At 43.1% G+C, this 19,603-nt stretch overlaps 4 protein-coding genes and 1 long non-coding RNA gene across 5 annotated transcripts; 4 read left to right on the forward strand and 1 right to left on the reverse strand.

The window, feature by feature from the left end:
* Nucleotides 1–349: 349 nt before the first annotated feature.
* On the forward strand, nt 350–1,369 carry LOC103717005 (snakin-2). Its single transcript, XM_008805234.4, has 3 exons — nt 350–695; nt 783–831; nt 950–1,369. Exons 1-3 carry the CDS (start codon nt 603–605, stop codon nt 1,129–1,131), a joined length of 324 nt encoding a protein of 107 aa, XP_008803456.1. The 5' UTR covers nt 350–602; the 3' UTR covers nt 1,132–1,369.
* A 2,456-nt stretch (nt 1,370–3,825) lies between these two features.
* LOC113463420 lies at nt 3,826–4,360 on the reverse strand. The gene is made up of 2 exons (XR_003387612.2): nt 4,268–4,360; nt 3,826–4,147 (listed from the first exon to the last, which is right to left on the reverse strand). It is a non-coding gene; the product is annotated as an uncharacterized LOC113463420 (long non-coding RNA).
* Nucleotides 4,361–4,373: 13 nt separating this feature from the next.
* On the forward strand, nt 4,374–5,680 carry LOC103716996 (peamaclein-like). The gene is made up of 3 exons (XM_008805222.4): nt 4,374–4,620; nt 5,170–5,221; nt 5,333–5,680. The coding sequence occupies exons 1-3, from the start codon at nt 4,525–4,527 to the stop codon at nt 5,515–5,517; spliced, it is 333 nt and encodes a 110-aa protein (XP_008803444.1). The 5' UTR covers nt 4,374–4,524; the 3' UTR covers nt 5,518–5,680.
* Nucleotides 5,681–11,328: 5,648 nt separating this feature from the next.
* On the forward strand, nt 11,329–13,632 carry LOC103716989 (probable acyl-activating enzyme 5, peroxisomal). The gene is made up of 2 exons (XM_008805211.4): nt 11,329–11,690; nt 11,828–13,632. Exons 1-2 carry the CDS (start codon nt 11,373–11,375, stop codon nt 13,298–13,300), a joined length of 1,791 nt encoding a protein of 596 aa, XP_008803433.2. The 5' UTR covers nt 11,329–11,372; the 3' UTR covers nt 13,301–13,632.
* A 3,133-nt stretch (nt 13,633–16,765) lies between these two features.
* On the forward strand, nt 16,766–18,893 carry LOC103716977 (probable acyl-activating enzyme 5, peroxisomal). Its single transcript, XM_008805203.4, has 2 exons — nt 16,766–17,059; nt 17,186–18,893. Exons 1-2 carry the CDS (start codon nt 16,862–16,864, stop codon nt 18,659–18,661), a joined length of 1,674 nt encoding a protein of 557 aa, XP_008803425.1. The 5' UTR covers nt 16,766–16,861; the 3' UTR covers nt 18,662–18,893.
* Nucleotides 18,894–19,603: the final 710 nt, after the last annotated feature.

The following is a 19,603-nucleotide window of genomic DNA, read 5'->3' on the forward strand; positions in this document are numbered from 1 at the left end:
TCGATATCGGTTCAGCGAACATTTGATTAGATTTTTATCATTAAAAAAAAAATAAAAAAATAAAAAAGCAGCTGGGTCGGATGGGACCTAAATGCCAGCAAGAAGCTTCCTGCTCGCGTACAGGGCTCAGGAGGGTGAGGACTGAGGGTTGGCGGGCAGGTGGAAAGTATGGAGACATGATATGATTACATGGTTCAATGATGGAGGCTTCGAGAGAAAAGAGAACAACTATTCATCCAGCTATGACTTAGCTGTACCCCAAGGCTCATCCGGCCTGCCAACCATGAACCCCCAGATATACCTTTGAAAGCAATGAGACCAACGGTCCAAACTCCGGAAGGATACGTGAGCCCCTTTTATTATGAAACCAAAGCACACATAAAGAAATCGGTCAACCTCATCTCTTAGTCCCAACCTGTGTATCAATGAGAGATATCTTTTTTCTGCTGCCTCCTCTACAACTTTTCCTATAAATAGTGCTCCTCTTTTGGCTTCTCAGCTCGTGAACAATCTTAGAAGCTCAGCACGGTTCGCAGGCATCACACAAACATCTTCTCTCCTAGAGGACCCTTTCAACCTTGGCATTCCCTCACCTTCTCTTAATGGCTCCTTCTCGTTTTCTCATTGCTTCCCTCCTCCTACTTCTGTTTGCGTTTTATCTCGCGGAGCCGCGTCTGGTGTCTGAATCTGAAATGGTATATCCACTGCATGCAGAAACTCTTGTTGGCCTTCTTCCTTTATATTATTCTTGATCGTTTTCTGATGAAATTTCTTGCTTGCAGTTGGCGAGCGAAGGGTCGGGAAGGTCTCTTCTCTCTAACGTTTCCATAAGTAATACCCTCGTACTAATCTTTGGTCGAGCATATAGGTTTTAATTACCATAAACAAAAGACTAGGAAGAAGCCACCGTTCTAACGTTTTTATCTCTATTGTTGCTTCCCATGATCAGACTGTGGAGAGGCATGTTCAGCGAGGTGCCGGCTGTCGTCGAGGCCTAACCTTTGCAAGAGGGCTTGTGGGACTTGCTGCTCGAGGTGCAACTGTGTTCCTCCTGGCACCTATGGCAACTATGAGACTTGCCCTTGCTATGCTGCCTTGACCACCCATGGTGGCGCGCGCAAATGCCCTTGAGATGATGGCTTGGGTTGGTGGCTTGCCCTTGTGGTAGCGCTTATAGTAATTACGTAATCAGGAACGGCGTTTTTACGTGGAATAAAAGGTTGTAACATAGTTTCGGAATATATATATAATAAGAAGGTGGAGCGGCATTTGGGGTTGGAGTGCCACCCCTGAGTGCTACCATAGTATGTAATCTCTGTGTACCTCTACTTGTATAATGAAAATTCTCAATTTAGCATTCTAGTTTTTCTATTGATTCTTACCTTTTCTATAATTATTGAATTGCCTTTTGAGTTTTGTGTGATTTGTCTTTTTTTTCTTTTTTTTTTTTGGCCTCTATCATCTTTGAGGATATGGAATGCGATCCCTGCTTTGCAGAACAGAGAATGGCATTGCATATGTCTTGTTTTAATATTGTGGAAAGTGTCACACCTTAAATTTAATATCCGGATCGGCTACGTAACACAGCGCATATTTCTTAGTGACGATTAGAAAATTTGCAAGGCTTAAAAATTTATTACAGCATCAATATTACTAAATAATAATGATATCAATTCATAACGAACAACAAAAGTAGTATAATTATAAAATTTAATCATTTAACTAGTATTAATGGTGGTCTACCTATTCATTCTATCATCCGTGATCCCAACTATAGCTAAATACCAAACGATAGTAAGAATCTCCACAAATCTATATCAACATAATAATATAAGTTTAAAAATAGTAAGAAATCAAAAATTATTATACACATTATGAAATCACAAACCAACTATCAATAATGCTTGAATAAGCAATATAGATATGTACATCAAATATTAATAAAAATCTAACTACTCGAGAGTGATATATCATATAATATCTCATAAATCTTCAATAGTATTGTAAAGCAGCTTTTTATTCTATTTTTTTTTAACTTGATCTGGATCCAAGATCAATAATCTTTTCGACTTTAGGCCAAATTTCGATCACATTTTTCGTCCATGACGAGGCAATTGATAGTGCCACATTGTCGCCTGTGATAGGACAATCAATAAAAATATCAATATCAATAAATATTTTTTTTATTTCTCTCATTTTGGGCCAAGATAACTGGGCTAGTCAAGTGGACCGGACCAGTTTGTTGGGTTCTGCAGAATGTTTGCAGTTCAATATGTACATGCTAAACTTCAAAGCCCTCCAGTTTCTCTCGATGTAAAATTTGCACACAAAAACAATGAAATATTATACACTGCAACAAAAGTAACAAAATGTTATTTATCTTTCGAGCATATCCGGTAAATCTTGTCAATTTTCTTTCATGTAACAGTAATTATTTGACTCAAAGCTTCTACATACGTGCTCCGTGAATGCCAAATACTAATAGAAAAATATAATAAGAATGAAGACTCCGAGCATGTTTCCAGTCTTTCTTAGCCTCAATTTGGTTCATGCTAGTTGGCACTCAAACCCAGTCAGACCGTGCCAAATTACACTACCCTATGCTTTATCAGATCAAACCATATGTCACACCGGCTTGAACCGAACCGACACGCTACCTTACTGATTTATTAAATTAAACTTTAATATGTTGAAATCTATAAAATAAGACTATTTGTTGCTAGAAGCTTGACTTGGAATTCCTTGCCTTTGACTCATGGGGCTTCTCACGTGCCAGTTGAACCTTTGCGGGACTAGATGGACTCAGCTGAGAAAATATCACGCGCTTGGGATGGACGCACAACCCAGCACCTTCCTTTACAGCGTGCATGGCTTTTTGATTAAGTGCATGATCAATATCTCTGGCACGCATCTCACAGCCACAGGGAGATCAGTCTTGTCCGCACACAGTAACGAAGTCTCTACGTACCTAGAATTCAGTCCCCTTTGTTGCCAGACCTCTCTCTTCGTATATAAGTCGAAAACCATCTTTGATGTTCTGAAGCTTGAGGGGGTGCGAAAAGAGACTAGGTCATGCTGCGAAGGCGGCCAGATCTCTGCTTTATCTAGCATTGAATATAAATGTCGAAGACATTTATGTTATTTTTATATCTTGGTGACCTCAGTGGATTTTAGCCCATTGTTCTGCATGCAAGGCAGAAGAAATATTTGAGGGCAAGCCATCTGCTAAGATTATGAAATCAAAATACTAAGAAATATGTCGAATAACTCTCAAACTTTATATCAGCAACTTATCTAAAAATTAGCGTCGACAGTTTCTAACATTTAAAAGCATCGGTAATTGCTGACACTTCTACAAAGCGTCACTAAATGAAATTTCGCTATCCAAATTGCCGACGTTTTTGCGACGTTTTAAAAAGCATTGATAATATAAACGTGTGTATATGCATTAAAAAGTGTCGGATTTTTTTTTTATTTCTTTTGCTTGAGCATCTGTTTAAAGGAGTGTCACTTGCTATGGTCCACAAAATACAAATATGACCTAAGTTAAGTAATTCCAAAAAACCGTCCAATGAACCAAGCGTTTTGCGTTTGTATTTGATGAAAGTGAAAGGCTCGCTAATGATGATATTGATGAGGTTTGTCAAAAGGAATAAGATCGCACTACTACATTTGCTATAGCTTGAACTTTCAAAATGATGGGCAATGATTAATATTTGAGCGCACTCATAGCATTAGGCATCTAAAGGCCAGCTAGGTCAAGTTGTACTACAAAGAAGTTTACAGCTCATACTCTTTCAAATTAACTGTAATAATAATACTGGTTGAGTTGGTAAAGCTTCTTATCTTCGTATGAGAGGTCTGGATTCATATGCATTCAACCCACTAAATATGTGGGATGCCTTAAATCGAATGAGCCTCCATGACCCGCGCCACTAGTAAGAATTATGACTGACTTTTTTTTTTTTCCGCATTCGAATCTTTCAGTAGAAAGTCCAATCTGGGGCAAAATCTAATTAACAAACTCCACTGGAGTCAAACAACTCGCCGGAGGCAATTGGGGTTTGATGGAGAGGTTGGCAGGAAGCTCCCTGAGCCCTCCAAAATGCCTCGGAAATTGAAATCGGTCTGCCACATGAAGCGCGTCCTTTTAAACATATACGCGTGAAGTGAGTTCAACTCCTCCCGCTCACCTTGAAATCCCATCTCCAAATCCAATTGGCACAAAACAGGAGCTAAAATAGAGAAAGTCGAAGCTTATTCTTACCTGGTGGTGATAACAGCTGGCTCGGATGCAAGGTGCCGAGCAAAAGAGAGTAGGATGTAATACAGCTGGAGTCTTAGCTGTGCTCTGTGCCCGCCCATGACATGATGTTATCATCCCACGCTCTGTGTTTACCTGCTCCTCTGGAATGCTCGGCTTCCTCCCTATAAATTGAAGCGGTCTCTCTCAGCCTTTGCCATCATTTTAAGAGCTCAATCGGAGTGCCTCTTGCATCTTTTACTTACCAGCCATTGCCTTTCATGGCGCTCTCCAATTCTTTTCTGCCATTTCTTCTGCTCCTTTTCATCCTTTCAGTTCATCTTGTCGATTCTCGCCCCACACTTGATCATGATTTGGTAAGGTCGTGCAATGTGTAGCAAAGCCTTGTGTTTCTTTATGCATAAATGTTTGCATCTATCTTTATTTATTTATTCATTCATTCTTCAGAGCAATGCTTCAGACCTCTAAAAATGAGTTCAAAGGACAGGAAATCCGGCTGGAAATAATGTAACTCATCCTAAGTAGTAGAGGGGTCTTTTTTTCTCTCTTATAATAAGAGATGAAGCTATCTTTTAGGTGAACTAGCAAATAAAAGACTTCTTGTTCACTCCGTTTTTTTTTTTCTTGGATAAATCAGATGAATTAAACCAAACGAGCATAAGTACATCTATGGAATCATCAACAAATAAAATATCTAATAATAGTTCACTCCAAGTTTATATTTGTCCTTTTTAGTTCACCTTGCTTGTAAAATGACTTCGATCCATAAGTCTATCCAGTAGCGAGCTCTTGTTGGGTTCCCTTCAATATTTTCTCTACCAGCCTTCAAAACAACCTTGCAAGTTGGATGCTTTAATTTATATAATGTAGTATCATCATGCTAACCTTTGATGATTTGTGTGCAGGTGATGACGACCAATGGGAGATCTCTCCTTCAGGCGCCTAAGCCTACAATAAGTACGTACTACCCCACTCCTTAATCTTTTAACTTAGATATAGCCCATGGCAAGATTGATTGGAATTCCAAACATAAAGCAGGGCTGAAAGCGCTTGTTTCTTGTTTTGCAGACTGTGGAGAAGCGTGTGCGGTGCGGTGCAGCAAGTCTTGGAAGCAAAAGATGTGCAAGAAGATGTGTGGGGTTTGCTGCGGCAAGTGCAGCTGCGTCCCTCCTGGCACTTCTGCGGAAACTCGTGCCATGTGCCCTTGCTACGCCAACATGAGGAATCCTAAAGGCCAGCTCAAGTGTCCTTAGATGCCATTCCTCTCCTCTCCTCTCGAAATTTTAAGATAATATGGCTGCTAAATATTATATATGAACCAAAAAAAATAAGATAGAGAGTTGAGAGCATTTGTACTGGATGTTGGCAACCAGGCAATCTTCGAAATAAAATATGTTTAATTTCTTTTGAAGGCCAGCTCAAGTGTCCTTAGATGCCATTCCTCTCGTCTCCTCGAAATTTTAAGATAATATGGCTGCTAAATATTATATATGAACAAAAAAAATAAGATAAAGAGTTGAGAGCATTTGTACTGGATGTTGGCAACCAGGCAATCTTCGAAATAAAATATGTTCAATTTCTTTTGATTATTTTTAATTTCAACTAAAGTAATTAAGTTAATCATGCAATCCCCTTGTGCTCCTTCTCGTCTTCGTCCTGCTTCGCTTCTCCTTCGTGTTCTTCTCCTCAACCTCGGGTCCAATGCCGTGTAGTACCCCCTCCGAAAATCCTGAACGGTAGCCTAACTTTACCTTCGGAGGGAGAGTGTGCCATGGGTCGAGATCGACGGCGGAGAGAGGTGTCGAGGCGTCCTTGGGGCTCGGCGGAGCGGTGGAGTGGTCAATGAAGGGCTCGGCGGAGCGGTGGAGGTGCCCGCGGGGGCGAGGAGAAGCAATCTTGCACACCTTGGGGCCTATCCTAAACGTAAGCCATCTGATCTTGATCGAGCGGCGACTAGTAGACCCCATGGAGGCGGGACAAACCGCATAAAGATCCTATGCGGAAACAGCACGCTGGTTCTACATAGTTATTATGCGGATACAGTCCGCATAACTAGGCTATCAGAAAGTCCGCATACAATATTTATGTGGCAACTGTCCGCATAAAGTTTATCGTAACAGTCCGCATAGAATGTCTATGCGAAACAAAGCCGCATAGACATTCCATGCGGGAACGGTCCCCCATAGACATTCCATGCGGGAACGTTCCGCATAGCAAGTCCATGCGGACACGTTCCGCATCGACCTGCTATGCGGACGGTTTCCGCATAGCACGTCTATGCGAACTGTGCCCTGGGCGATGACGTCGCGGCCGTGGATGATAGGAATGACAGCCCACTGCTGAATGGCGGAGGGTTTCTCGAAGCCGTAGGCGTAGATCCCCCGGAGGAGGTCGTCGTGGATCCCCATCTGGTCGAAGCTCGTGATGGCCTCCACCCGGGGCTCGTCTCAAAGACTAGGTTCTCGTCGTCGACCCCTTGGCCCTGCGGTTGCCAACCCAAAGGGGCCGCCGTTGCGGCCGCCGCCATGGGAGAAGACACTGGAGCTCGAGACGGAGAGAGATTAGGGACTCGGGGAAGAGACGCGAAAATAGAAGGAAGAGTGTACCGGAGGGCCAGCAATAGAGGGGGACGATGGTGCAATCGGAGGTCCTGCAATCAGCGGTTGGCGATGGCGACCGGCACAGAAAAGGAAAGAGGGGGTTAAACAGGGGACATTTTTTACTAGGTGGCTTTCATGTTCCAACTCATTTGCCGATGGATGGGGCTCCTGGCATTGGCCGATGATGTAAAGGAGAGGCCGAGGCTTTCGGCGACGAATACCGGTGGTAGACACAATCAGAAAATCGGCAGATTTCTCAATCGGCAACAAGCACCAACACAAGGGAAGATGACAAGAAGGATAAGGGAGGAGATCGGAATCTTACCTTGGCTTTCGTGAGCATTGCGACCCCGGTTTTCGACGGGCACAATATTAGGAAACGACGAACTCGAAGGAAGAAAAGAAGGAGAAAGTGGGGCTATGCTCGATGATGGAGGGTCATGGAGGGGAGTGGGTATCAGGCTTCTAGCAGCCCCTAGGTCTCCGATTTCTAACTGGAGTATCGGGGTTTGCAGATGAATAGAAGATTCCCGATGAGAGTCTTCCACCCGTCATGTGCGAAGCACGCTCGGCTCCCACTGGGCTGGGCCACAGTGGGTCTAGCAGGTCAAGTGGAGCAAGCTGGCTAGGTCTGTTGGATTGGGCCCCCGCATAGTAAGTTGGATAGTCAATTGAAGTGATAGGACTGTGAGTCATTAAAACATAGCAAGAAAGAAAGTGTTGTTATAAAGTTTCGAGTAATACTGTACAGATTCATGAAACATCCTATAAATCAAATGGCATCAGTCATTGCCTTGATCCTTTTTTTAAATTTTTTAACTCCTCCTGCAAGCTTCCCGACTTTGGTGAAATTATGTCGGCGGCCATTTTTGGTTACAAACGTCCATATCTCGAGATGTAAGAGATTAATGCGGATGCTGGCCTCATATCTTAGCTTGTGTCTTTTATTCTTTTGAGTTGGAATCTATACGTCATTTCTTTATGAAATGTCATTTTGACCAAACAATATGGCTTCTCTTTCAAAAAAACAAAATTTGGAAGAAAAAATTTCGAGTTGCCATAACCTTTTGCCCACCTCGGTTCGAGAAAGATCATTAAAAACATAATAATCTGTTGAGGTTGTTAAAAAAAAATAAAAAATAAGGAAAAAAAAAGGTAGTTTTGCTGTCAATGTTACAATTAATTCCACTACAGCACGGAGTTTTTGTTTTTTGATGTTTAATATCTCTCTCATTTGTCCCCATCAAAAGAATTAGCCTCCTTCTCTATGCAATTAATTTCACTACAGCAGAGATCCGTGATTTCAGGTACATGATGTCCACTTGTTACTGAACTTCTATTTTTATGCATCCTACCGGCCGCCAGAGCAACCGATCAAGGATGGTTGCTTAGAGAAAGACCGACTCTTAGTCAACAATGCAAGGAGGTCAATATATATATATATATATATATATATATATATATATCTCAGGAGTCAGGACTCAGGTAGGTAGATAGCTCTGTCATACGCTCAGAAGTTTTATTACTTTTCTTGGATGCAGAAGATGAGGGTCTGAGAGAAGTCATTGTGAATGCTTTGTAAACTAATTTCAGCTTCTAGAGGAGCTGCATGTGTCACTGCTAGCATCAGCGATATGACTTCATGGCATGCCTCATCCTATGTTAGCCGTATTTTTTTTTATGGGCACTGTTAATATATCCAACCCAACTTATAATAATAATAATAATAGAGTTATTATCATATATGTGTGTGTATTGTACATATCCTTATATGCAAGTAAATTTTACATCGATTAAGTAAATATAGTTAGGCTCAGTTGTTTTTGTCTCACAAATTCTTGATGATGTTGATGAAGTGTCGGACACAATGGCTATGAAAGAGAGCTTACATAAAAAAAAAAAAAAGACAATTTTGATTTGTGTGAGTAGCTGGCCGGCTTTCCTGTCCTGATATGTAACATCTTGAGACGAATTGGACACAGCTCCACTAATGATCGCATTTCTTTCCACCTTGGTACAATGTGAACACTAACCGTTATAACAATATCTATCTAAAACTATAGAAAATGAAAAATATTATAACAATGCGAAACCCAAGTGAATTTGCCATGCAAGGACTCCCAAAATGGGCCACTAGCATAGGCTCTTATGAGAAATTTTAAGACTAAAAATGTGTGGACATTTAACTTCAAGAAAAGGCTCATGTGGTGTACTTCAATTATTTCTCATTTGCCAAAATATTATCTCAGTTGTGGACCCTGTTGCTTGGGGTTCATATTTTAAAGTAGCGTTCCTCAATGCTTTGACCCCGCCTCAATTGGAAATTTTTCTAAAGGACAAAATCTTTTTTTTTTAATGTGGAATAGAAGTACAAAATCCTGGCCCGCAAACAGAGAAATTTCTAATAGATTTTTCCAAGATCGATCCTTTTCCGTGTCGCGATATAGTTGACAAGGGGAGGGGACGACTGTGTGCTTCTAGATGAAGAGTTTTCTTATCATCAGCCATGCTTCACGAGGCATGATCATAAATAAATAGAAAACAAACGTTGAAGAAAATGAGGTGATTTGTGGTTTTTATCGATGCAACGAAATAATGCCATTCTATTATTCTCTGCCACGTTCATGTTTCTGATAGCCTGAAAAATGCCATTCCTAAATTTCTATTTTATTGGAAATTTGTCTAGCCTTGTATTATAATCTAAATTTTGGATTTAGTGTTGGTATAGGTTAGCTTAGTTGAGCCTCAGGCTCAACATACAACAAGGCTCCGGTCGGCATAGTTTTATTTTGCCATTTATCTCGTCTTATTATCTCGTCCTTATTTTTATGGACTTTATTTATTATGTCCTTGTCTCGGATTGCCGGCCCTCATTCCAGATTGTTCCTCACAGGGAAGAGAGAGAGGCATCTTTTAGAAAAATGGGAGAGGAGGCATTTTTAAGTGTTAGAGGGGAGAGAGACTTAGAACGATAAAGAGAGCCGGGTAGGTCACTTGATTTTTATATTCGATTTTTTAAAAAAAATATTCTCTTGATCAATTATCTGTTCTTCTCTCTCTAATATTTACTTTTTTTTTGCATATGGATAAAATTTGGTATTTAATTTTGTGATTCTGGACTAGCCAATCTTATTTCGTAAATAATCTTGCCGTTCTATAGTCAAATAGTATATGAATTGTTCTAAAGTATATAGAATCTACTAATGGAATAGAATAGATCATTTTGTCGAAAAAAATCATATGATTTAAAAATCCTCAATATATGCAACAAAGAGTCAAAAAAAAATATGTATTGCTTTATATTATTTAAATTGTTTAATTTTTAAATCAATTAATAATAAGTTATAGATCTCCAAATTACATAATTTTTGATAATAGATTACATTCAATAGATCGGGTTATCTATATGGAGTGCCCCATTATTCAATATATATATATATATATGTATACGCGCGCGCGCGCAAATGCTAGCAACTATTTATTATCTAAGCTGGTGGTTTATTTTTGCGTAGTTCTCCCCATATAACTACTGATATTAGTATACTTGGCCATATTAAAATCAATTACCTAACAAAAATCATATGCGATGGGCAACGAAAAAAGAAATATAGGACCAACTTTTTATCTTGCCATATTTCCTCCTAGCGACCGTTTTGAAAAAAAACCTAAAAGCTAAAGATTCTCTTATTAACAAAGTCCTCAATCTCGTGACTACAAAAGAAATGCCACATCCTTTTTCTTCCTCATTTTTTACCAATATCCATGACATGGCTAGATGATATATATCTTGTGCAAATTAATTATTCAGCAAGCTAATACACACTTCTAGATATAACGATACACAATTTATAGATTATGGTGTTCACCAATATACTATATATGACCAGATAATACGCACCTAGCAAATTAGATATCTAGTAAACTAATACATATCGCTAAACAAATTATTACATAGTTTCGAGAACATCATATTCACCATTACACACTATATGACTGGATGATACATATGCATTGACTTTCTTATATATAATGCAAGACTTTTTGATATACACCCAATAGTAATCCAATATACACCTCTAGATAAATTAACACATATCTTTTTAGAATAGTGTTCATCAGTATCAATACACAGTACATAGTTTTCTAATTTTATCTAATTTATTAAGTATATATTATATGATTATGTATTGTGTAATTCTGAACATTATGTTCTAGAAACTATATATGGATTTATTTAAGGATGTGTTAACTTGCGAGATGATTAACGCCATCTAGTGACCGGTGAAAAACATCTAACAATTAGGAAGTATATTTTTTTAATCATAAAGTTGAGTGCTCTATTAGAAAAAAATATTAATTTTTATTTTTTTAAATAATGGATATGCCAAAAAATATGACGGGATAAGAAGTCCGCCGATCTGTTTGTTTAGTGGCCTCCCATATGATTCCCGTTACATCGCAAGTCAACACCCATCCAGCCATCCTTGACTACACGCCATTAAAGACGAATGGACATGGCCGACTTCCTTCCACCTATCACTCGCTCTCTCTCTCTCTCTCTCTCTCTCTCTCTCTCTCTCTCTCTCCACACAGAGCAGAGAAGGAGAAATCGAAGTAGAGACGACGCCATGGATCGAATGAGACCCAATGCCGCCAACCGCAGTCCCCTCACCCCACTGGGCTTCCTCGAGCGCACCGCCACCGTCTATGGCGACTGCCCCTCCGTTGTCTACCACCGCACCGTCTACACCTGGTCCCAGACCCTCCGCCGCTGCCTCCGTCTCGCCTCCTCCCTCTGTTCCCTCGGCATCTCCCGCGGCGACGTGGTATCAATCCAACCTCCTCCAATTCCCGTCCAAGATCCCGTCTTTTTCCTCAAATCAATCTCCAAATATCTGCTAAAAGTTCGATCTTTTGGCTAGAAATTTGATCTTGTTGCTTAAAAACATACAACATTTTCCAGGTCTCGGTGCTGGCGCCCAACGTGCCGGCAATGTACGAGATGCACTTCGGCGTCCCGATGAGCGGCGCCGTCCTCAACACCATCAACATCCGCCTCGACGCCCGCACCATCTCCGTCCTCCTCCACCACAGCGGCTCCAAGCTCGTCTTCGTCGATCCCCTGTCCCTCCCCCTCCTCCGCGACGCCCTGCGCTTCCTCCCTCACTCCCACCAACCCCCCCGAGTAGTCCCCATCGAAGACCCCGACGAAGAGAACGCCAAAAGCTCCGATCTTTTCGCCGCGGGCGGCGGCCTCACCTATGAGAAATTGATCGAGATGGGCGACCCGGAGTTCAATTGGGTCCGCCCCAAGAGCGAGTGGGACCCCATGGTCCTCAATTACACCTCCGGCACCACCTCCGCTCCAAAAGGCGTCGTCCACTGCCACCGCGGTCTCTTCATCATCACCGTCGACTCCCTCATCGACTGGTCCGTCCCCAAGCGCCCCGTCTATCTCTGGACCCTCCCTATGTTCCATGCCAACGGTTGGAGCTACCCCTGGGGCATCGCCGCCGCCGGCGGCACCAACATCTGCCTCCGCCGCTTCGACTCCGCCACCATCTACGCCGCCCTCGCCACCCACCGCGTGACCCACATGTGCGGCGCCCCCGTCGTCCTCAACATGCTCGCCAACGCTCCGGACTCCGCGAGAAAGCCGCTCCCCGGCCCGGTCCAAATCCTCACAGCCGGCGCGCCGCCGCCGGCGGCGGTGCTCCACCGCGCGGAGGCGCTCGGCTTCTCCATCAGCCATGGGTACGGGCTCACCGAGACGGCGGGGCTGGCGGTGTCCTGCGCATGGAAGGGGGAGTGGGACCGGCTGCCGGCGGCGGAGCGGGCCAGACTCAAGGCGCGACAAGGTGTTCGAACTTTGGCCATGGCCGAGATCGACGTCATCGACGGCTCCACCGGCGAGAGCGTCAAGCGGGACGGCGCCACCTTGGGCGAGATAGTCCTCCGCGGCGGGTGCGTGATGCTCGGCTATCTAAAAGACGAGGAGGCGACGAGCCGGGCGGTGCGGCAGGACGGATGGTTCTACACCGGGGACGTCGGGGTCATGCATGCAGACGGGTACGTGGAGATCAAGGACAGATCAAAGGACGTGATCATCAGCGGCGGCGAGAATTTGAGCTCGGTGGAGGTGGAGTCGGTGTTGTATGGCCACCCGGCGGTGAACGAGGCGGCGGTGGTGGCGCGGCCGGACGAATACTGGGGGGAAACGCCGTGCGCTTTTGTGAGCATAAAGGAAGGAATGGCGGCGCCGCCGACGGAGGCGGAGGTGATTGCTTGGTGCCGGGAGAGGATGCCGCGCTACATGGTGCCCAAGACGGTGGTGTTCAAGCCGGAATTGCCGAAGACTTCAACGGGGAAGATTCAGAAGTATGTGTTGAGGGAGATGGCCAAGGCCATGGCGTCCCCTCGGCCAAGTCGGATGTAGGAAGCCGGTTGGACGGCGAGCTGGGGGTCTGGGATTGGTATCTTGGAGGAGGTGGAGCATACTATGTTCAATTATTGCGGGGTTTTGGTGGAACGATCCTAACAATGAACTCATCAAAAGTTTGGAGATTAAAATAATTTAAGAGATATGGGGAGTTTCTCTGATTGGCTATACTTCACCCTTGAACGGAGAAGAAAAAAAAAATGAAATTCTCTTTCTTATCTTTGTAGATGAGATAATACTTCCCATATCTTTTAAATAAAAATATAAAATAGTTTGTAAAATTATCGTGCCTAAGAAGTGCCAAATAAATGTTAATATTCAATCCATTATGTCCATAAGTGTATCTTTGGCATGAAAAAATAATTATTCTTCATTAACACAATTTGCATAGATTTCAAAGCACACCATTTTTTTTTTGTTCATCTGCCTCCGCAAACCCTAAAATAATTACTGCACCATCCAATGGTAGATTCATATGAAAAAAATGAAATCTTTCTTTCACGCAAGGAATATGGCCCTTGCCTGCATTTGATTTGAAACATATATTCTTCCAATGTGATCGAAGTAAGATAGATATAGAAGCTTGAGAGTGGTTCATCCATCATCCAGAGATGGAAGGGAGAATTGGAAAGTACAGAACACAGAAACGTTCTACTTCAGAGAGCTTCTGCAAGATCCAAAAGTTGCTTATGATATAAACCTCTCCAAAATTTATCCTTCTATATATCACCCCACAGAAAGACTATCCATAATTCATATAAAAAATGTAAATCAGAACATCCAATGTTCATACAAAATAAATAGTGCTACATGGATCATGCTAGGGAGTGTGAACCAGGTTCCATGAAAAATAATCCTGAGAATTTCTGAAATTGCTGAAAAAATATGTGGTTGCCAATGCAAGAAAATAGAGCTGCTATGTCATCCTCTGCCAAATTCATGATTTGTTCAATTCTATTAATGGGAACCCCATTACAGTGCGGGTGTTGGTAAACAATCTTGAATCCTTGCTATCTGCATTGATTGGTTTCGAATTAGTTACACCTTTGTAGCTGGCAGGGATATCAGTGTGAATATTTTAAATTTTCAGGAGGAGTTGCATTTTTTTATCTTAAAAGATGGGGATTCTAGTATGAATTATAAGCTAGACATGAAATAGACCTATCATAAACTTAACTTGGAAGCCATTACTCATGTTATGACCGAATTATATTTTCCAACTAGGAGGATCAACTGGATTTGGGCCTGTAACTCGCATGTTCTTTCAGCAGTCATTGATGATCAGCATACTAGATAGAATTATGTCTGCAAAAGATATCAAGCAGGGAGATAACTTTATCTCCTTACTGTTTATTCTTTGTTCTCAAACCTTCACTAATATTCCCAACTCTCACATACATGATTGCTCTGTGAAAAGGCATCGATATTGGTGAGTGCCAAAGATACTATAATTCTTTCGGGGAGTGGATAAGTACAGTGATGGCCATCCTTTCATCCGAGAGTGTTGCAGACTGGTCCGGGAGTTTAGGAAGGTTCAGATATCATATGTGTTCAGGGATGCGAACAGTGTTGCAGACTGAGTCACCTCTTTTGTCCCTTGACACTCCCGAGAGTTTTTGTGGACATCGGCGGGGAGCATACCCCAACCCTTGTACATTTTACTTTCTCTTGACTTGGCAAGATGTATTCATCTTAGAGCTATAAGAATTGCCGTTTTTACCAAAAAAAAAAAAAAAAACTATAATTCTTCTTTTACTTTTATGCAGATGATATTATTATACGTTCTAGAGCTTCAATTGCAGTTTATTTTGCGATTTAATCATGCACTGAAATCCTATCACAGCATTACAACCAGCAGGAAAGCAAAGGTAATTCCAATCTTGTGATACCGAGTTATTTGGAGGAGCGTCGATGGACCGAGTCAACCCGAAGCAAGCCCAAAATGCGAACATGAAGCTCAAGTCTGACTGGGTTGACTTGACCAGGTATATATTTTCAGGCCCTCTTGGGCTTCAAATGGGTTCCGTCAATTTTTTGAACCCTAACATTCCAACCCAAGCCCACTCTGAACTAGTATTAATTCTGGGCAAAAAACTTCCTAATCTAGCAGAATTTGGCCGAAATAGTTCCGCATATGGAAACTCGATGTGCCTCCTCATATTAGAATTTTCTTGTGAAAGATGGCTTGGGCAAGGTTGCGTGCTCACCTTTGGCTTTACATTTGTAGCTAGGCCCTACTCCTACGTGTAACGTTTGTAACTTAGTGCCCAAAGATACGAGTCCCTTATTTGTATATAGGTGAGATGGACTGATCCTAGATCAAATATAGTTAAGGACGAATTGGTCCTCTGCCGACAATCTATGACGCCTCCAATGATGCTGGTTAAATTCTATTATTTAAATCCTAGTTGCTCCAAAAGTTACTCCAGCAGTTTATGGGGTAAGAAAATACTGATTTGCTAACTTTGTAGTGAATTGATCTAATGTTTGATAATAAATTAGGAAGTTGCACCAATCCTATGGGCTCGTTTGGTTTGCGGGAAGTATTTTCCCTCCTAGGAATATGATTCCTGGGAATCAGATTCCTAGGAAGAGGATACCTAGGAAAGTACTTTTGGCATGTTTGGTTAACCATGGGAAAGTGACAAATTTCCAAAGTGCTTATGTTTGGTTGACCATCCACTTTCCTAGGAAAGTTATGTATAATTCCTATTATGCCCTTAATAAAAATTAGGTCTTTAATGCCTCTTTAATGCTTCTTTAATGCTGAAGGGTCTTTTTGGAAAAAAAATAAAAAAGGAGTGATTCCCACCTCATGGGAAAGTAACTTTCCCATGTTTCTCATGGGAAAGACTTTTCCATGAAATGTGGGAATCATATTCCCATGGGAATACAACTTTCCCATCTCTCTCCTTTGAAAACTCCAACCAAACAAGAGGCATTTCATTACTTTCCCGTTGACCACACTTTCCCCCCTCCTTTTCCTGCGAACCAAACGAGCCCTATATGTCAGAGAATTGTTTGCATGTACTCTATGAGACCTAGCATATCTTTCTTAGGACTCATTTGAATCGTAGGAAGAATTTTTCTTTGTTGGAATATGTTTTTGGAAAGCTAATTCTTAAAAATATGATGCCTAGTTTTGACATATTTGGTTGATCATAAGAAGTGGTACATTCAGAAGTAGCTTATATTTTGTTGAGCATTTATTTTTTAAAAAAAATTATAAAAAATATCTATTATACTCTTAATATATAAAAAAAGATCTTATGCAATTTTAATGGCTACAAGATAATTTTGGAAAAAAAAATTCAATTTTCAATATGTAGAAAAATAGTTTATTCATGTCTCTAATTCACTTTTCTTTTCCATAACATATAAAAATTTTATTTCTAAAAAAAATACTATATTTTAAAAAAATTCTAACCAAATGAAAATATTTAGAAAAAGCTCCGAGCCAAGCCAACTCTCCTCCTCCCGGCTCCCGCCCCTCTCTCTCTCTCTCTCTCTCTCTCTCACTCTCACTCTCAGACAGAGAACATAGACGGAGACGACGCCATGGACCGGATGAAGCCTAACGCCGCCAACAGCTGCCCGCTGACTCCTCTGGGCTTCCTCGAGCGCACCACCACTGTCTACGGTGACTGCCCTTCCGTCATCTACCACCGCACCGTCTTCACCTGGTCCCAGACCCTCCGACGCTGCCTCCGCCTCGCCTCCTCCCTCTCCTCCCTCGGCATCTCTCGCGGCGACGTCGTATGCATGGCTCCCATCCAATCCCATTCCCATCCAGAAACGGATTTTAAATTTTCTCTCCATCGATCATAATCTCTGCTCAAATTAAAATTCGATCTTGCTGCTAAAAGTACGATCTTTTTGCAGGTCTCGGTGCTGGCCCCGAATGTGCCGGCCATTTACGAGATGCACTTCGGCGTCCCGATGAGCGGCGCCGTCCTCAACACCATCAACATCCGCCTCGACGCCCGCACCATCTCCGTCCTCCTCCACCACGGCGGTTCAAAACTCGTCTTCGTCGATCCCCTGTCCCTCCCCCTCCTCCGCGACGCCCTCCGACTCCTCCCCCACTCTCACCAACCCCCCCGAGTGGTCCCCATCGAAGATCCCTACGAGGAGAACGGCAAAACCACCGACGTTTCCGCCGGCGGCGATGGCGGCCTCACCTATGAGAAATTAATCGAGGTGGGCGACCCGGAGTTCAACTGGGTCCGGCCCAAGAGCGAGTGGGACCCCATGGTTCTCAACTACACGTCCGGCACTACCTCCGCCCCTAAAGGCGTCGTCCACTTCCATCGCGGCCTCTACATCGTCACCGTCGACTCCCTCATCGAGTGGTCCGTCCCCAAGCAACCGGTCTATCTCTGGACCCTCCCCATGTTCCACGGCAACGGTTGGAGCTACCCCTGGGGCATCGCTGCCGCCGGCGGCACCAACGTCTGCCTCCGCCGCTTCGACGCCGCCACCATCTACGCCGCCATCGCCACCCACCGAGTCACCCACATGTGCGGCGCCCCCGTCGTCCTCAACATGCTCGCCAACGCCCCGGACTCCGCCCGCAAGCCCCTCCCCGGCCCGGTTCAGATCTTGACCGCCGGCGCTCCGCCACCAGCATCGGTGCTCCACCGAGTGGAGGCGCTCGGCTTCTCTGTTAGCCACGGGTACGGGCTCACCGAGACGGGCGGAATGGCGTTGTCCTGCGCGTGGAAGGCGGAATGGGACCGGCTGCCGCCGGCGGAACGGGCCAGACTCAAAGCGCGACAAGGGGTTCGTACTTTGGCAATGACAGATATCGACGTCATCGACGGCGCCACCGGCCAGAGCGTCCGGCGAGACGGTGCTACAATGGGGGAGATAGTTCTCCGCGGCGGGTACGTGATGCTTGGTTACTTAAAAGACGAGGAGGGTACTAAGCAGGCAGTGCGGCCGGACGGTTGGTTCTACACCGGCGACGTAGGGGTCATGCATGCGGACGGGTACGTGGAGATCAAGGACCGGTCCAAGGACGTGATCATAAGCGGCGGCGAGAATGTGAGCTCGGTGGAGGTGGAGTCGGTGCTATATGAACACCCGGCGGTGAACGAGGCGGCGGTGGTGGCGCGGCCGGACGACTACTGGGGGGAGACCACGTGCGCGTTTGTTAGCATGAAGGAAGGGGTGTTGGCGCCGCCGACGGAGGAGGAGGTGATTGCTTGGTGCCGGGAGAGGATGCCTCACTACATGGCGCCGAAGACGGTGGTTTTCAAGCCGGAACTTCCGAAGACATCAACCGGGAAGATTCAGAAGTACGTTCTGAGGGAGATGGCCAGGGCCATGGGAACCCCTCGGCCGAGTCGGATGTAGGGAATCGGTAAGACGGGCGAGTTGAGGTTGGTAGGAGGTTTGTATGTCATTTTATTTTTTTTATTTCAATTTGGTGGACACGTCTACGTTGCTTGGCCGCGAAAAATTGATGCTTATATCTTAAAGCTTGCTTCCCAGCTGATATCGTAAACGAAAATGATGTCAAGACGCAACTGTTTGTCCTATTACTGGCTATGGTTTAATAATAAATCTAAGCTGTTGTGTTTGTTAATGTTTAAATAATCTTAGTGATGCCATGGGGAATTATTTGAGCAACGAAAAAATGCTTTAGTAACTTATAGAAATGTGACTCAAAATGTCAAGAAGCCAGACAGCTCCTGTACGTAGTGCATGCCCATTGCCCTCTTTGACATGGCATATTGAAATGTGCTACGAAGTAAGGCATAGTGCATGGTGCAATAGAGCTTTCGCCCCCCAACGGAGGAGAGAAGCTCCACCAAACTTCAAAATGGTGCAAAAAAATTTTCCGCCCTATCAAATGAAGGTTGGACCAAGCGAAAGTCATGGAACCTAAAATCATGGAATATATGCAATAACAAATCAATTCAAAAATAATTCAAAGACATCAATCACCTGCACACTTTTTTCAACATTTACTAACATAATATCCCCATAATAAAATTGAAGGCCACTAAATAAAAATATTCCAATAGCAACCATAAGTATAATTGGTCTAGAATCCAACAGAATGTTTCATATTCTCTTGATATAAAAATTCATGATCCAAATTTATCTGTACAAAATTAAGCATAATGCGAAATTAGTCAATAGGTTAAAGTCATATACTATATCTTTCATTTAATAAACAAGTAAACAAAAATAAATAATATTTTTAGAACATTCAACAAAATGATATTTTATCATAAAAGTAATATATATATATATATATATATATATATATATATATATATATATATATAT

Source organism: Phoenix dactylifera, chromosome 17, assembly GCF_009389715.1.
Source record: "Phoenix dactylifera cultivar Barhee BC4 chromosome 17, palm_55x_up_171113_PBpolish2nd_filt_p, whole genome shotgun sequence".
In the NCBI taxonomy this organism is placed as follows: domain Eukaryota; kingdom Viridiplantae; phylum Streptophyta; class Magnoliopsida; order Arecales; family Arecaceae; genus Phoenix; species Phoenix dactylifera.

Coding starts and splice junctions, on each gene's coding strand:
- LOC103717005 (XM_008805234.4), top strand. CDS start 603: ATGGCTCCTTCTCGTTTTCTCATTGCTTCCCTCCTCCTACTTCTGTTT. Junction 696..782: donor TGGTGTCTGAATCTGAAATG/GTATATCCACTG, acceptor TCTTGCTTGCAG/TTGGCGAGCGAAGGGTCGGG. Junction 832..949: donor TCTCTCTAACGTTTCCATAA/GTAATACCCTCG, acceptor TCCCATGATCAG/ACTGTGGAGAGGCATGTTCA.
- LOC103716996 (XM_008805222.4), top strand. CDS start 4,525: ATGGCGCTCTCCAATTCTTTTCTGCCATTTCTTCTGCTCCTTTTCATC. Junction 4,621..5,169: donor CCACACTTGATCATGATTTG/GTAAGGTCGTGC, acceptor ATTTGTGTGCAG/GTGATGACGACCAATGGGAG. Junction 5,222..5,332: donor GGCGCCTAAGCCTACAATAA/GTACGTACTACC, acceptor CTTGTTTTGCAG/ACTGTGGAGAAGCGTGTGCG.
- LOC103716989 (XM_008805211.4), top strand. CDS start 11,373: ATGGACATGGCCGACTTCCTTCCACCTATCACTCGCTCTCTCTCTCTC. Junction 11,691..11,827: donor GCATCTCCCGCGGCGACGTG/GTATCAATCCAA, acceptor AACATTTTCCAG/GTCTCGGTGCTGGCGCCCAA.
- LOC103716977 (XM_008805203.4), top strand. CDS start 16,862: ATGGACCGGATGAAGCCTAACGCCGCCAACAGCTGCCCGCTGACTCCT. Junction 17,060..17,185: donor GCATCTCTCGCGGCGACGTC/GTATGCATGGCT, acceptor ATCTTTTTGCAG/GTCTCGGTGCTGGCCCCGAA.